The following is a 17,306-nucleotide window of genomic DNA, read 5'->3' as shown; positions in this document are numbered from 1 at the left end:
CTTTTATCGCTCTCATCACTTCAGTGGTCAGCAGAGTTCAGCGCATTGTTTGGCGAGGAATAAAAAGTATTATTGTTCCTGATGCTGCCCTGAAAAATTCCTAAAATATAATTTGGGAATGAGAAGGAGGGGAGGCAAACCATTTTTAGAAAGCTAGCAAAGCTCAGTATTGATTACTACAAACGCTTTCTAGAGAAGGAACAAGAATTATTCCCACATTTCTGAACACAGAACTGGAACATAGGCCATTCCCTGGGAGCTGAATTTCTTTCCCTTTTTAGCTGCCTGCATCTAATACAAGAACACTTCTCACAACTTTTTGAACTTTATTAAAATTGCAACGTGGCAGATTTGTTGGACAGCTGTGTCATAATGCCTGTGAAATGAAATGCTCTTGGAAAAGAAGTCTAAAACTTAAAATTCCTACTCATAACATATTCTGTCAGAAACTTGCTTGAAATTGAGTTGCAGCTTTTTTAGTCTTCGTAGATACATATGCATTGTACTCAACCTGAGCAGGAAACTTGAATTGTCATGATAGATTACCAAGCTTTTTCAAGTCCGTTAGTTTTGTGTACAAATACTGGCAAGTAGTGTAACTTTACCTTCTTTACCTGCACTGAATCTGGCATTGATTTCTGCATTTTTCCAAGGCATATTGCAAGTGTTTTTACGGTGTAGGATCTTTCAGAGTGGAAGGGTCCTCAAGAGCACAATCTCCCGCACAAAGCGGTGTCAGCTGTCAGGTCACACCAGGTCAGCTCAGGGCTTTGTCCCATTGAGTCTTGAAAACCTCAAGAATGGAGACTGCACAGGCTCTCTGAGCATCCTGCTCCTGCTTGACCGTCCTCATTAGAGCAAAGAGGTCTGGACTTCTGTCCAGTCTGAACATTCTTTTTTGAATTTATGCCTTTTGTCTCTCATTCTTCCACCATGCATGGCTGTGAAGAACTCCTGCTAAGTCTTCGTGGTGGGTTAATGAACTTATACCTAGAAACACAAATCTGTCTTTACAGTGTAGCTACGTTGAGTTTTTAATTTAAAGATGTTTCTTGAATTAGGATTTCTTTGGATTAAAGTATTGGAAAGCCTTTAGACTATCTGCTTGTTAAATTCATACAGGACCCATATTTGATCTTGAACATCTGCAAAGCCCCATCAGGTTTTTTTAAAGGCTACTTACTCTTAGAAGGCAATATTGAATACTAAAATATTCAGAGAACTGCAGGGAAATTGAATAGTGGGTTTTCATTTGTGTCCAGTGAAAACCAGTGTGAATGAGAAATGCATAGAGAGGGAACTGAAGGAGACAGGCTTGGGTTACTTCTGATAGGTCTGGTCATTGAAATTAGAGTGGGGGTTGTTACGCTGAAGACTAGACTGGATGGAGATGTAGAGTCGTAGCCTGTGGAGGTGAAGGCTGTAAGAAACAGCATCGAGGGGAGAGGTTAGTCTAATCGCCTGAAACTTGTTAAGTATTTATATATATGGATCTATGTATGTGGTAACACAGTCATAACTTATTCTGACCAGTTTGCTGAAAACTGGTTCATTCATTTTATTTCCCATCGAAAATTGCTGGAATGTTGTCTGTTGACATAAAAGCCCATCTTTTACTTATTTGTGTGTCTTACCTTCCAACAGAGAAACTTTTATTTACTTGTCTTGGTGATGGTATATTGTTTAAAATATGTTTCTCAGGTTTGGAAGAACACAAGTACTAAATGTAGATAATATCTATTTACTTACATATATTCTGAAAGTTAGTCATGCTGTGTGAGGAATTTAGACCTCTGGGTAAGGTAGCTGGGGACCAAATCATGAACTCGAAGATGTAGCAGATCCAGGTATGCAGTTAGAGCATAGCCAGGCCTGGTTAGTAAGATAGGTGGAGCCAGCAAAGTAGTCTTCCACCAGCATGGGGGGTGAGTTCAGTTTTTGGCTGTATGCTCTTCTTGTCTACCTTGCTTGCACTGGTGCTTTTTAGCATCTTCTGAATTCACTTTACTGAGTTGACAGAATTATGCCAGTGAACAGCTGGAAAGGTTGCTGCCTTTTCTAATGAGTTTAAACAACTCAGAACTTAATTATTATCAGAATTGGCATTAGGGAAACCAGCTTTTGCAGTGCCTCAGCTGTCCATGAAAGCATAGCTTTATGTCCATGCTGTCCATGCATGTACAGATGCTAGGGAACTTTCTTGTTTCTGTATTTGTCTTTATATTTGTAAGTAATAGTGCAATATAAACATATGCATTCATGGAAATTGTTAATCTGAGAAGACTTTCTAGTCTGACCCTAAACCTCATTTAATTTTGCAGTATGCATGAAAGAACTAGTTTAAATGCAGGGATTCACTGGGGATTCAGAGTCTTGTTGATTGTGAGCACATATAGGCAACTAGAGAGAATATGAAGTAAGAGCTGACACTCTGAAAGAGACCTACTAGGAAATAGGTACGGAAGATTGAGAAAGATCATTTCTAATATTAAATGTGTGATAGGGAGTCTCCTTCATTGAAAATAGCAGGTATGCTGTCAAAGTGTATAAATTTGTTAGAGTATTAGAAAGAGCCATTGCAATGGTAAGAATGGGAAGTCGGCAGGCAGGGAACTGATTGAAATGGGTGAGGGCTTTGTGTTATAGGCTTGTTTCCTGAGTTCAGGATGGGATGGTGAATATTTGGAAAGGGTGGAGTAATTTGTCTTCAAGATTTGTCCACAAAAAGTAACTCTGAAAGACTTCGTAAGCATAGAACTCTCTCTGAATGTTTTAAGTGGTTGCTCTCACTTTGTAATTCCTCTGTTCTTACCTACCTAGGTTAGTATATTAGAAACAAGCATTTCTAGTTTGGAAATGCTCATGTATACCATGTTCTGGATATTTGGTTATTTTGCTGTGTGATCACTCTGGCTTCTAAGTAACAACATGATTTTAAAAGCCAGACGGAATGAAAAATAAAAATACACCAGAAGTGTGTAAGACAATGTAACTGAACTTTTTAAACTTCCTATTTTACTAAGAGAGTTTCGCTAAGAAGGAGACTATTTAGTCTCTCTGCAATTCAGGCAGAAGTTTATGAATGAAAAGTTCTTATTCCAAACATGTAGTTGAGATGCGTGACTGCAAGATGACATTGTAAAGACCATGAAAAGCTTTTTAAAAAAAAAGAAATTTTTCGACTACACATTTGTCAGTGTTTATTAACTTGTTGGTCACAGTTCAGTCACAGACTTCCAAAGTTCTTAATCCTTTGGTGTGACAGAAGCTATGATGGATTCCCAGAAGTGTTCCATGTATGTTGCATTTCTTAACTCATAAGTAGCCAGCAATGTATATGTAGATCACTCCAATATGGTAGGTTGTATTGGGTCACTAAGGCTTTACTCGTGGCTTAAAATAGTCTGGAAATGTTTATTTTGATAAGTTCAGGTGTTTTTTGCTATGTTACTTTCTGTTAAGTGGATGAATACCAAACTTGTTTTGAAAGGAAAGTCAATTCACCTTAATGCTTAATGCATGCTTTCTAGTAATTGTTTACAATAAATTGCATCTCTTTTTCTGCAGGAGACGTACGAGAATATTCCAGGTCAATCTAAGATCACGTTCCTTCTACAAGCAATCAGGAATACTGCTGCTGCTGAAGAGGTATGTCTTGATAATCTTTCAGTTTTGCACATTTTCAAGGGAAATTGGAGGAGGGGGAAAGAAATCAGAGCTGGTCATTTTGGGATAAATGAACAGGTCAGGCATTAACTGAATCATCTTAATTTACTGCACATTTATAGAGGAACCATTCGTCTGCTTTGCTGCGAGTCAAGTTCACTAGCTGAGCCTTTTCCTGTAGGATATTTAGCTTCAAACATAGTCTTTCCTAAGTGACTGCTTACATCTCCATTGCTATATGGTTGTATGTTTTACTTAATGTTTTGGGGTTTTTTCTTAAAACATGTAACTAATATATGACTATATACGATGTTCCTTCAAGTTACAACTAGGAAGTGCTTTCCGTTTTGGGATCCAGTGCCTAAATATGTTCAGCTTACATATCAGCTGAAACTTCTTGTGCTTCTCAAATCAGAATTGGAGGGATTTAAGGTAGCAGTTGGTTTGCATGTTTTATTCAGATGGCTTTTGTATTTTTTGTATTTTTCTGTGGGTGTACAGTAAGTGTGCCTTTCAGTTATTCCTTCGTTTTGTAAAGGTTCACACAGCAATCAGATAGTACGTATTGGTAAAACTGTTATTCACTTGGATATCAGAGTGAAAAACTACTAAGCTTTTAAGACACAATGAACGTCAGAATCACTTAAAAGTAAAAATGTTTGACTTTTTTTTAGATCTAGAGATTTACTGAACAGCTGGAGGATGTAGCCTGTAGAATTTCTGAACAATATCATAAGGACAATATAAGTGTGCTACTTCTCTCTGGATAATGTTCTCTTCTAATAGATTGTATTCAATTTAGACGTAGATGCTATTTGTGCTTTTTAATGCTCATTAAGTATCAGCTTGCTAATACTGATGCTTATCTGCTTACAAAGCGGTGTTCTTCTGACAATCCTTCAATATTATACTAGCAACTGGTTGTGTAAGTGCTATGTAGTTTATCCTCCTGCCTCTCTGAGATGTTTCAAATGACAGAAACCTATAGAATGTCTATCTTGCATTTAAATTTGCCATGAAAAGTAAGATTTGCTACTGCCCGTTTAATCAGTATAGTATCATATATGATAATCACAAGTCAGATCATCTGTGCCCTAAAAGCTTAGCTGCATTGCACATGATTCTGTTTTGAATACATTTGATAAGCCTGAGTTGACAGCTAGCTCCTAGGTTGTGCTTGTGTAAATAAATACTTGTTCCCTGTATTTACTGATTTTATTCCCTGTTAGCTGAGGAAATAGCCCAGTCCAAAACTTTTTCAGAATCTGGCCAAAGACTTGGCTTTCAACTTACTCAAGTGCAAAGAACTTTTCACCTGTAGAAGTTAATCTTACCAAAGGCATCAGAGGTGAACAGGAACAGAATAACTTGATGTTTAACTCCACTGGTGGATAAATCAAAGAAAGGTTTAAATAGCTACTTAAATTATAAGCTAACATTAGGTGTTGGACTCAACAAATCCTGATTATCACATCTGTGAATAAACTCTCTTTCCTGTAAGTCCAAATACATATCAACCTCAGTGAAGTTATCCTTGTGCTTGATCTAAATATTGCGTATTAGCATGCAGGGTAACATTCTGTGAGTGCGCAGTGTGGTGCTGGTATCCATAGCTAGGCATTTCATATCTGCGTCCGCTTTATGTAGATCCACATGTTGGGCAGAATCGTGCATGTATCACTGGTGGGTAGGGCTTTGGGCTTGGTTTGTGTCCTCTGAGCATGTTGAATGTATCAGCACCACTGAACACGGGCTGCTGGAAGAAGCCTTGAACTTTAAAAATCTCTTGCCCAGGCTGTGGGTCAGCTGAGTTCAGATCCCTCTTCATCCCGAAGCCTCTATTGCTTTATCTCCTCACAGGAAAACTAGGCTGAAGAAAATACTCCGTCCCTGTTTGCAGGAGCTAGGCTGCTGTATCGTAGAGAATACAAGACTCTTAGGACTATTTGAACAGTAGTTTGGGGAATCCTGACTCTGCAACCTAATGGTTTTGGCATTTAAATTGAGAAACGGGGATTTCAGATCTTCTGCCTGGGACCCCTTGAATCTAACTTGGAAAAAGCTATTAAGCTAGATCAGAAATAACTCTTTTAAAACCTGATTGTATAACAGATTTTTCTCCTGACCAAATGCCTGAACTGGGGAAATAATCACCTCTTCCCTCTGTTCTCATTTCATACTTTCCTGGTAGCAGCATAGTACTGTTCACAGAAGTGGAAGGAAGCATCTGACTTAGTGGTTAGAACACTTCTTTACCAGATGATACGTGAGTTTATACACCTCAAGCTCAGGGACTTGAACCTAGGACTCCAACTTCCTGACATGTAGTCTCACTGTTACAAAGTTAAGACTCTACTTCTTCCTGTACAACTGCATTTTAAAGGGTCGAACAGAAAAGTTGTAAATATATACCACCTGTTTGCTTTTTTTTTTTCCTCTGGATGTGTGCATCTCAGGCCTTAGAGGCTGTTTCTTTGCAGTTTTGATTTAACCACCTAAGTCTTGGAGAGAAACAGAAGTTCTACATTATCTACTGCATTTGTTGTCTTCCTGGGTAACTCTAGGTTGGTAGTTTTAAATTGTGTCCTAATTTACAGTTGACTGATTTCAAGCCCTGTGAAATATAGTTGCTGTGTAAAACCGTTTCTGCTGTGTTCAGAGCCCTCTTAGAGGCTCTGACCTTTCCCTTCCCGCTCCACACTTTCACGTGAAGGGGCTGCATTTCTTTGTTTGAAAACTACTGCTGTGGGCAACTTCCTTTTTCAGTATTTGGAGGAGAAGGAGGGCAGCCCACAGACTCCTGATGCACCACAGTTCTGCCTTGAAGTTGTATGCAGACCTTAGGTACTGTGCACTTTGAATACCACATGGGGCTGGATCCCTGAGTAATGTTTTGCAAGTCCATCTTCAGACCATGTTCTAAATATTGATTGCTTTCACCCATGCATGTTATCCTCCATGAGGACTTAAAAGGAGCATTAAAATAAAAGTGACTGTGCTACAGAAGACAGTTGTCATGTTAAAGAATATGTATGGTTACCTAGATGCTTTGAATGCCAGTGCAGAACATTATATCCCAAATTTCTGTTCATGACTCTTCTGGTGCCCTGCTCGGCAAGTTGGTTTTCTTCTTGTGCCTTGGTTCCATCATCAGTACAATCCTAGAATGTTTTTAAAGTACTGTAAATTTTTTTAATAAGAAGGGATATGTTGAAATTTGAGTATTGTGGCTTCTTTTTATGTTAATACCTTTGACATTCCAGTTGTATGTGAGCACCTCAGTAGTTTTAGACATGCAGAAGAAGCCAACGCTGGGAGAGAATTCTGCTTTTTTTATAGTTCATTGGTAGATGGAAGTTCTTCTGTGGGGGTGTACACTCTATATTGTTCCTGTTCTCATTAAAAGCTATAGCTGCTAAGTTGCAGGATTCTAAAATGCTTGTTTGCATACATATCTTGTAATACTTAAATATAAAAGTGCCTTTGGTGTGTGTGAGAAATGCATATTTTCTTCCTTATAGCAGAAGAGACAGCCCCAGAGCTGCCATTACTCCAGTCATGTTTGTCATAATTAAATTGACAATAGTAATTTTCAGATATAGCTGGATATCTGCTGAGGAAAATATGCCATTTATTATAAGTCAGTTCCTTCTTTGCCACTCCTTCAAATGCTTGAATTTGCTTTAGGGAATTTAGAGTTTTTTCCTAAGCTATTAACAATAACCAGGACCTAATTCATGCAGTGCTGATCTTGTGTCTTTCTGTAGCCTTGTTACTTCTGTTCTTACTTTGCAATCAGTCTATGTTTGTCAGACTTGTAATATTTTAAATTAAGTTCTTCAGAGGTGGAAATTCTTATCTTTGAGACTACATACTTTAAGAAAACAAGCTTTTTTCCCTATCTGGCCACCTATTGTTACCTCAGGAAAGGGGTGAATATAATATGAGTTTGGTCATTATCAGATATCAGAGAACATGCACGGAAACACGATGCCTGGACTAAGGAAAAATACTGCATCAGAGTGTACGCTGTGTTTAGTTTCTGCAATTTTGCTCCCAAGTCCTATATAAGTTCACTATATTGAGGAGAAATTTCATCTTTCACAATATTGGTGCTTCTAGCGATGTGAAAAGGAAAGATACCCTTATATCGTAGTATCAAATTTTTGCACACATGGATTTCCTAGTGGGGAAGGAATTTTTCTCCTTCCTAACTCATGTTTGAATAATGACTTTGTCAAGGGCTGGGGCTGGGCTAGCCACCAAATGCTGACAGATGCTCTCTAACACCTTTTCCTCTTCAAAGGGGAAGGGAAAAAAGGAATAAGGCAGAGACACTTGTTTGAGAAAGTGAAGGAGGGTTTACAGGTTGTCTTGACAAAGTTGTCCTATTATGTCACTTGTTACTCTAAAAAAACCCTGTCTGGATTATAATTATTTTAGCGGGCCATTTGAAGTAGTATAAAAACATGCCTCAAACATTGTTCAGTAAAGCAGAAAAGTCGTTAATTTGCCGGAAAATATGTCCAAGGTCTAGCTCTGGAACAAAACTGAACACCTCAGTGGTTTTCATGATTCATTTTCTTTGAAGAGCTCTAGTTGTGGGAAGCATGGTTGTAAGCTGATGTTTCTTTACAGTGTTTTTACTCACTGTCATAATTGTCATTTGTTGCTTGAGAAGTATTCAATTCACTAAAGAGGTCTGCACAGTAAAACTGGTAGTTTGGAAGCCTGATGGCATTTTCTTTCCTCATAAGAGCACAGTTGTCACATAAAACACTTTAACATACATACTTTTTTATTCAATAGGCTAGACAAATGGCAGCTGTCCTTCTACGACGTCTTTTGTCTTCTGCTTTTGAAGAAGTTTATCCAGCTCTTTCACCTGATGATCAGACATCTATCAAAAGTGGATTGTTGTTGATTATTCAGTTGGAAACGCAGTCCAACATGAGGAAAAAAATCTGTGACATCGTTGCTGAATTGGCCAGAAACTTAATAGGTAGTTTATATAAGCTGATGTTGTGGCAAAATGTTCGTGTATTGATAATAGTTGTATGTATATGCAGTACATCATTTGCAAGTGATGTACTAACAGATTTAATGGTTTAAAATAAAACTTAATATTGCTTTACAGTATCCGTGATCAGATAAAAATAAGATTCCTTAACTCTGCTTTTTGAATTGCATGAGTTTATGTGACATTATATTAAGGTTAAGAATCCAGTTTTTGTAAATTCTCATGCATGTGTTGCTGAACATGTATGTGCATCAAGTATTTTTTTGAGTGCTGATGTATAACAGTAGACAGACATCATCTTTTCCTGAGTGCCTTTAGATTTAACATTTCAGCCATAGTTTACACTGTGACTTAGACACGTCTTCAGATCAATTTTTTTAAATTAATTGTAGTAGTGATGACTGGTTGCCCTGCACAATTGAGATCTTCCCACTCTTCCAAGTTAGCTAATTCTATAACTTTATTGTGTTTATTCTAGATGAAGATGGCAACAACCAGTGGCCAGAAGTTCTGAAATTCTTATTTGACTCTGTCAACTCTCAGAATGTGGGACTCCGTGAGGCTGCTCTTCATATTTTCTGGTAAGTTTTCAGACTTTGTTATGTTTTTGCAGGTTAACGAAGCACATCTGTAAAAAACTTAATAAAAACTGTCCGACTTCATTAACAAGCAGTTATATATAGTTATTCTGTTGTGTTGTGGTTTAACTCTTACATTTGCAGTTACAATCTGTAATAGTTTAAATAGCTTAAGTTAAAAATTTGAACAGTTTAACCTCAACTATTATTTTAATTAATGTTTTGGTCTTGTCTTAGGAATTTTCCTGGAATTTTTGGAAATCAACAGCAGCATTATTTGGAGGTCATTAAGAGAATGCTGGTTCAGTGTATGCAAGACCAAGAGCATCCATCAGTAAGACCTTTATGGTTGGGGTTTTTTGTTTTGTTTTTTGTTTTTAATATGTCTTGAGCATAGAAACTTAAGATAGTAGTCTCAAACATAAAGGTTAAACCATAGATTCCAACCAGAAAATTACATTACTTGAAACTGATGTGCATCTGGAGTTTTGGCTATACCTCCTACAAATCAAAAGGGTTGGACTTTTTTGTAGTTTTAAAACCAACTGGCTGGCTTAGAACCTACCCTGCTTTGACTGGGACTCTTCCATGGTAGCTCTGCTTGGAGAAACCTGGTTGTAGTGGCCCAAAGCATAGCCAGGGGTTTTAGCCAGCAGCATGAAGGACCAGAACCTCCTTGTTAAGCTCTCTTTCTGGCCCCCGTGTTTAACATATCTGTGTGGTATCTGTACACACTGCGTCTCAAAAATCTGAATGTCTGGCAGCTCCTTGAACTGTTTGTGCATGCTTTGCTGTAATGGCACGTTAGCAAGCCTTGCTTTTCTGGAAGGCTTCAGATTATTGATTCGTGCAGAGAATTGTGCTTTGAAAAAGTTTCTATTGTTGTGGAAAATGCTGGGCAAGGATAGGAAACCCTGCTGTGGTATATGGGTTCAGCTTGCCGCTCCCCCATGGATTACTTTTTCTGACCTTTGAAAGTCAACTGGGTAACATTTTCTAAAGTACCACAAGTCATGCCTTTAAAGAAGCATGTTTCAAACACTTAGATCACACTTCTTGAAAAATGAGACTTTAACACTTACAGATGCATTTGAAATTGGGGTTGAAGTTGAAAACAATAGGGTTTTTTTCTTATTTCTTTTATAAAAAAACAAACCAAACCAAAATATATATTGAAAAAAACCCTCACAAACCAAACAAACAACCAGAACTCAAAACACAAAAACAAAACACAAAACAAAAACAAAACTAGGGAATACTTGCAACCTCATAAGGGGATAAACTTTTTTTTGGAATATGGAGGACATAGATGCTGAAGATCTTCATTATCACTTTACCTTAATTGAAGTAAGTTGTGAAATCTCATGTTAAAAGCTAATTGCTGTATCTATTAGGAAAGGGAATAGTAATACAAAATGTAATCTCATAATAGGTCTAATGGTGAAAGAAAACAAAGGCATGTTTCCCTACCAGTTCTTCACGTTTCTGTCTCCAATCTTGTCTGTCTTCTAGATCAAGACTCTGTCTGCTAGAGCTGCTGCTGCGTTTGTGCTTGCTAATGAGCACAATCTTCCCCTTCTTAAGCATTTTGCAGACTTGCTACCTGGAATCTTGCAGGTAAGAAGCCACACAAGTAGCACTTACTGTGCCATTGCTGTCTGTATTGACTATATCCAAACATAAATTATTGCCCTGCAAATCTGTGCAGCATATGAATTTTTACTGAGACCTGGATTAACTATATCTTAGTCTGACAGGTCACCAGCAAGCTAGAGTGGAAGCTGATAAGGAATCTTGTAAACTCAAACTAAAGTGAAAGGGCTTTAAGGAAAATAGTTCAGTGCTGGTAAATTTATACAGTGTTACTGCAAACAAAATGCCTTCATATAATTTCTGAGGCTGGATTAGATCTCTTTTTAGGATGGCTGAATTGGAGCAAAAGTTGGAATTCTAGTATAAGGCTGTTCACTTTTCGGGGGAAACCTATTGTCACCCAAAGCAGAGGCAGAAATGGTTTGAGCCCTGAAGTACGATAATTTCACAGTACAGTTCCCTTTCTATGTTAAGAAAAAGGGAAAATAACTAAGTACGTGAGATAAGAGGGGTGGTGAACTTTTTGGAAACTTTAAATTAGCCTAAATTTAGGTTAAAGACTGACTTCTTGCTACAGTCAGTGCATCAAGTTCCTGATGAGAGTGTAGGTCATAAACCTTTCTCTGTGTGTGCTTGGTGTCAAGCTGAAGAAAAATGTGCTAAGTTTACTGGCTTCTTTGACCAATGGAATTCTGATTGATTGTAAATGGAAACTGAGAAGAATTTATTAAAATCAGCTGAACTTGAAAATGGTCTGTAGTGTGCACAAGGTAAATATTTCGATATTGAGGTCACTATTTGATGGTTAGTCCCTATCTGTGACTTTGGCAGTAACAATTGCATTGTTCAAAAATTGTAACTGACTGAGAGGAGCTTGGCTACTGAGGATTGTTTGAGCGGGAGCGAGTCAGGATTTGGGGTAGGCATGTCACTCGTCTTCATCTTTGGCAATTAAATAGTGTGCTGTTTTTAGACTTCAGACCACTTTGTGTGATATAAGTTTCAGTGTGCCTATTTTAGACTGTAGAAACACATGCACTTGGCTTGCATTTTAGAGCTTTATTTTGCAAATCCAGAACACAGAAGTATGCTTTGAAATCTGTCTTTTTAAAGTACTTATTGTGAGAAGGACTAGATTTTCTGGATGTGGTAACACAAGATGGATATGAAGATCTGAGTTTATAAATAGGAGATGGGATGTGTTAGAATAGTTGTGAGTGACCTTTGGAGACAGTCGGATGCTTTTTTTGTTGCTGTTGCAGTTCATTTTGTTGAAGTATTGTGTGGTAGAAAAGCTAAAAATAAAATTCTGACTCGGCAATTCAGTCCTTTTAGTACACTATCTATAATGGTTATGTTGGAAGTTGAACTTTCAAAACTAATAGTTGAAACTTGTGTCCAAGGAATTTATCTTTCAGTGGAGGTAAAAGCAGCTGTAACTTTGACTGACTTCTGTGATTGTTGCTCTTTGCTAGTACAGAAAAGCGCCTCTGCCCTTTGGGGCCCAGTGCACTTCGAACTTCTTTCTTCAGAAAAGAATTTATTGAAAAACCCCAAACTGTTCAATTTAAAAAAAAATGTTTCAATGTTAGGAAGACACTGGATACTTTGCTAATAAAAATTCCTTTCAAAACTCCAAAAGTGTGTTTAAAGACTGTTTTTTCTTTGGAGGTTTGGGTTTTCATGTCCTACTTCTAGAAGAGGTTTAACACCATTGAATAACTGTGCTGTTTTGGTACTAGAGTATCAACCTGATCAGTTAAAAGTAAGTTTTAAATTACTTTTCAGAGTGTGGCTTTGGATTAGGGAAGATACTTGCAAAAAGCTTTATTTTGCTTTCCTGTGTTCCATGACTGAAGACTGAAAGGTCTGCTTTAGTTTTGTGGCTCTCCAGAGTTGTCTGGAAAAAAATAAATTATTTAATCTCCAGATTCCTGGTGTTTGTAAATGCAGGCTATTCAAAGCTCTTTTCACATAACAGGGAAAAAGGGAGTTAAGCTCATTTTCCTTCTTTTGGGCAGAGTTACTTTGTTTATATAAAATGGATTTTGAAGTTGTGTTTGTCAAAACATAGCATATTTTTGCATGTCGGTGCCTCTGATGGATGACATTAATTCTTTCTGAGTGTCTGTCTGCTTCATTAGATTTAAACTAATAGTGGCCAAAACTGATGGCATACAACACGGTGAGTCATAACTTGCTTGTAGTTTTCGACCCTTTGTAGTTGTTACGGATTTACACGTGCCAGCCACCCTAGCAGGGTCCAACCCTAGGATCCCACTGAAAATGCTGAGTGTGAGTGAAGGCTTCCAGTTAGTCTTTTATTAGTTCTTAGGTTACAGCTTGAGCTGGATGCCTCTGGAGAAGGAATCCTTACCCAGTTCATGCCTCTCAGTTATATCCATACTACCTGAGTCCAACTCTGATCACTTAATTCTTGTTGGTGGTCTCTTGATTTCTTACTGTTTTTTGACTGTTGTTGGGCTTGCCTTCTTAAGTTACTTCATTCTTTTGAAATTGTCTTCTTGGTCCTTATCTTCTTCGTTCCACAGATTCAGCTAGTTCTTTGTTGGCAGCATTAGTTTTATCAGAAAGTTTACTCTGTCAGTTCTGGGGGACCAAGGCTTCAACTATTTTAGCTACTAATGCTAAGCCACTAATTCTGAATGAGACTATTCAGACACAAGAATACAGATAATTGAATTTCTTCTGTAACAGTGGTCCCATTTACAGTGTTATTTGTTTTTATTTAATCTTATCTTCATTTTATCTCGTTATAGGCTGTAAATGATTCCTGCTACCAAAACGACGATTCTGTCCTGAAATCCCTTGTAGAAATTGCAGATTCTGTTCCTAAATATTTACGACCGCATTTAGAACCAACATTGCAACTAAGTCTAAAGGTAAAGCTAGGAATTATTTTTAAAAAAATCACTCTTTCTACCCCCAAACTTATGCTCTAATGATTTACTCTAATCTTCTGGATTGTAGTTGTGTGCAGATGCCAGCCTGAGTAACATGCAACGTCAGCTGGCACTCGAAGTAATTGTAACGCTGTCAGAAACCGCCGCTGCGATGCTGAGGAGGCATACAAGCATCGTTGCCCAAGCCAGTAAGTATTTGACTTGTTTTCCTTGTTAAAACCATTTGTCTATCTTAACAGTATTAAACTGACTTTCCAGGTGATCAATGGCAAAACCATTTCTAACTCAGAGTTTGCTGATGCTGGTAATTTTAGGTGACGCTGAATTGAGTATTCTTATGGAGAAAATCCCTTCTTAATATGACTCTTCATAAATTAATCTCTGCTTATGCAGCCACCAACAATTTGAATAAAAATACGGTGACTCTTCATTAGGTGTTTCCTAGGAAAATACTACTTTCATGCTTTTCTGCTGGCTTTGGAAGTTTGTACTGTTTAAAAAAAATAAAAAAGCCAGTGCATTCTGAAGTTCTAGGTTTGAGGCTTGGTATATAGACCAGATACTCTGTGGTGCAGATGACTGAAGGAATTCAGCATGCATATTGAGCTTCAGTTTTGAGTTAAAGCTGCAAATTAAAAATTAGATGCTTATCTAAATAATTAGAGGTAGTGTAATTAGTCTTTTTAACATGTGGATTGTAAGTTCTTCAAAGAGGCACTAATTTTTAAATCATGCATCATTTATTGAGATACTAAAAAGTAACTGTCTTCTGGACAGGACCAGCGGCAACGCTGTACGCACCGTATTTCTTTGCTTTTTACACTCTTTTTATGGAGTAGATCAGGGCACTGACATGGCATTGTGGCCTGTTTTTTGGAAGGATTCTTTTTGCTCCCTGTCTCATTTGTGTTTGTCTAGATTCTTGTTTGTTTTCCAAAACTTGCAAAAACGCAATCTCTTAAAAGGCAACTTTTTTTACTTACGTGCTTGGTTGGGGAAGTTTGCATGTATATACATCACTAAAATAATTATAAAACTTCTGGAAAATGTTGTAACCTGGATTTATTTGGCTTAAGTGCTTAAGCTATGGACTAGAAGTTTTGTTTATGTGTAGAATAGTGGTTTGTGTTTTTTAAAGAAGGGACTCTTTTAGAATATATTTTGAAATTTGAAAATGTTTAGAATGCTGTTGTTTTCACTCTGTCCTATAGTTTGCTGGGAATATTGACAGTTGACATTTGCTGTCCTCCAAATCATTACAAGCTTCTTACCTGGTCAGGCAGCGTAGTGATGTATCTCGTATCTCTTTAGAATGTGTTACTTGTGCATTGCATTACTAGTTCCTGTTTAGAAAGGAAATAGTTGTATTAAGATAAGGCACCATGTGGGAATGAAATGCCTTTGGTTTGCAACCCATTGTAAAATTGTTTTTATTATTAATGCGTTACTGAGGTGAAAGACATTTATTTTGCAAATCTTGAAAAGCAGTTACGGTCAGAGAATGATAAAAAGCTTGCCAAATGGGATTGCTTTTGTCTTGGTTTTGTGCCTTAGTTTAAAAGGCTTTCTGTTTTCGTTCAACTATGCTGATTTTACTCAACATGATGCTCATTTATGAGTAAGTCTATGTCCTGTGTATCAGTTACCTGCCTAGAAATTCCTTGAGCTCAGTATTTGAGATAGCAAAGTGTTTTATTACGCCTTCCTTAGAAATTAGACTTTCCCCGCAGCCTGCCTTTGGCTGTAGCTTTGTTCAGTCTCAGAAAAGGGAGAGTTATGGCATACTATGATCCTTAACTTGTTTGTAAACAGTCTATATATTGGCAGTAATTAAATTTGGAGGATTTGTTGGGACAGTGTTGAAACTAATGCAGAACTCTACATTTAAAAAAAAAAACTTCTTTGTGAAACTATACATACTGGCAACCATATTGGTATTAAACAACAAGAAGAACCAGTATGCTTGCAAGCTTTTGCAGGTTCTGGATATAATGATGTAGCTTTGTTCAGTCTCAGAAAAGGGAGAGTTATGGCATACTATGATCCTTAACTTGTTTGTAAACAGTATATATATTGGCAGTAATTAAATTTTGAGGATTTGTTGGGACAATGTTGAAACTAATGCAGAACTCTACATTTCAAAAAAAGACCTTCTTTGTGAAACTATACATAGTGGCAACCACATTGGTATTAAACAACAAGAAGAACTAGCATGCTTACAAGCTTTTGCAGGTTCTGGGTATAATGATGGCCAGAGAGCTTTGGATGTTGGTTTGTTCTCAGCCTTACTGAGTAGCAATGAACACACTGACATGAATTTTTGGAACCTCCTCGTACTTGCGGCAAGTCATGGTTGACTTCCATACTTCTGAGGCTTGACGATAAATCATTTTCATGTGTGTGCTTATGAGTGCTTGTGTCTGAAAGCTTTTGGAGGAAATTCTTTTCAGTGACTTGCAAGTATATGCAATTCTGACATGCAGGCATCATGCTAGAAAGTCCTTTAAGTTATGTTGATAGGGATTTAAAAGCTCTCTGAATATTTTTGCAGCCATGGTATAACTCTGGCTGAATATACACAGCCACATCAAGCAAATCAATTTGTGATTTGATCTTTTGTTTGGTATTTGCCCCACGATGCTCTCAACGAGCAATATTTTCCTCTGTTATCAGTTGACCAGGAGTTTCTTATCAATCCAGATGTATGCTGAGGTGAGTTTGCTTGGGCTTGTGCCTCTGTCATAGGTTACAGTAGTGTAAGTATATTATGAAGCTCACCAGTTGCAGTGTATCTGCTTGGTTGCGGTCCCAGCAGCAGCATGTACTAGTTTTCGAGGTAGGTTACTGTAGAGCACAGTTAACTACGATGTCTGTCTTTAAGGTGTTTAGTAGACTGGCTTAAAAGGTTATTAAAGCTCAAAGGTTGAGTATTTGACTGAAAATTTTTGGTTCCAGGGCTTTTTTTACATAAATGATGTTGAATTCAAATAACTGTTCTGAGTGGCTAGTGTAGTACAAAGTACAGAATATTTAAGAGCACCTTACTTTGCTCTGAAGATGCAAGGTGTGCTTTTCAATCCTTGGGCTTCTGAAGTGCACAGGAACAGGGAGGCTTGCAATAGATCATTCCTTCCTCTTGTGAGAACAACTCAGAAGAACAGCTGTTGCTTATTGCATAGTAGCTGAATGTTATGATAAAGATTGTATAATAGTCTCTATAAAGACTTATATTGAGAAGAGCAGACAATCAATCTACAGAGGTAGAAGTGGAAGATCTGGTGGTTTATTAAGTGCAAGGTATTTTCATGACACAAAGCAAAAATTTACATTAAGTGGGGAAAAAGCTCAAGTCTTAAACCCTTACATTATTGTGAAGTAAAGTTTTATGCTAAGTGACCACCGTGCAGAGTTCACAAAAATTATCATGTTAGTAGAACTAAGGGTTGAGTATTACTCTTCCATAATTAATATAGTCCCCTTCATCAGTTAATGTTCCAAGCATGATGTCAGAGTTTCAGCAAAATG

The 17,306-nt window shown here is 37.5% G+C and overlaps 1 protein-coding gene across 1 annotated transcript in view; it reads left to right on the top strand.

The window, feature by feature from the left end:
* Positions 1-3,571: 3,571 nt before the first annotated feature.
* Positions 3,572-17,306, top strand: part of IPO5 (importin 5) — a gene marked incomplete at its 3' end in the record, with an annotated part of 31,013 nt that continues 17,278 nt past the window's right edge. The window contains exons 1-7 of the mRNA XM_009878309.1: positions 3,572-3,648; positions 8,476-8,668; positions 9,165-9,267; positions 9,502-9,598; positions 10,777-10,881; positions 13,638-13,760; positions 13,849-13,969. Of these exons, the coding sequence (XP_009876611.1) occupies positions 8,485-8,668; positions 9,165-9,267; positions 9,502-9,598; positions 10,777-10,881; positions 13,638-13,760; positions 13,849-13,969 (733 nt within the window). The remainder of the gene's footprint in view (positions 3,649-8,475; positions 8,669-9,164; positions 9,268-9,501; positions 9,599-10,776; positions 10,882-13,637; positions 13,761-13,848; positions 13,970-17,306) is intronic.

Source organism: Apaloderma vittatum, unplaced genomic scaffold (assembly GCF_000703405.1).
Source record: "Apaloderma vittatum isolate BGI_N311 unplaced genomic scaffold, ASM70340v1 scaffold1441, whole genome shotgun sequence".
Taxonomy (NCBI): domain Eukaryota; kingdom Metazoa; phylum Chordata; class Aves; order Trogoniformes; family Trogonidae; genus Apaloderma; species Apaloderma vittatum.
The sequence above is the reverse complement of the archived record's forward strand: the minus strand, read 5'-3'. Positions and strand labels throughout refer to the sequence as shown.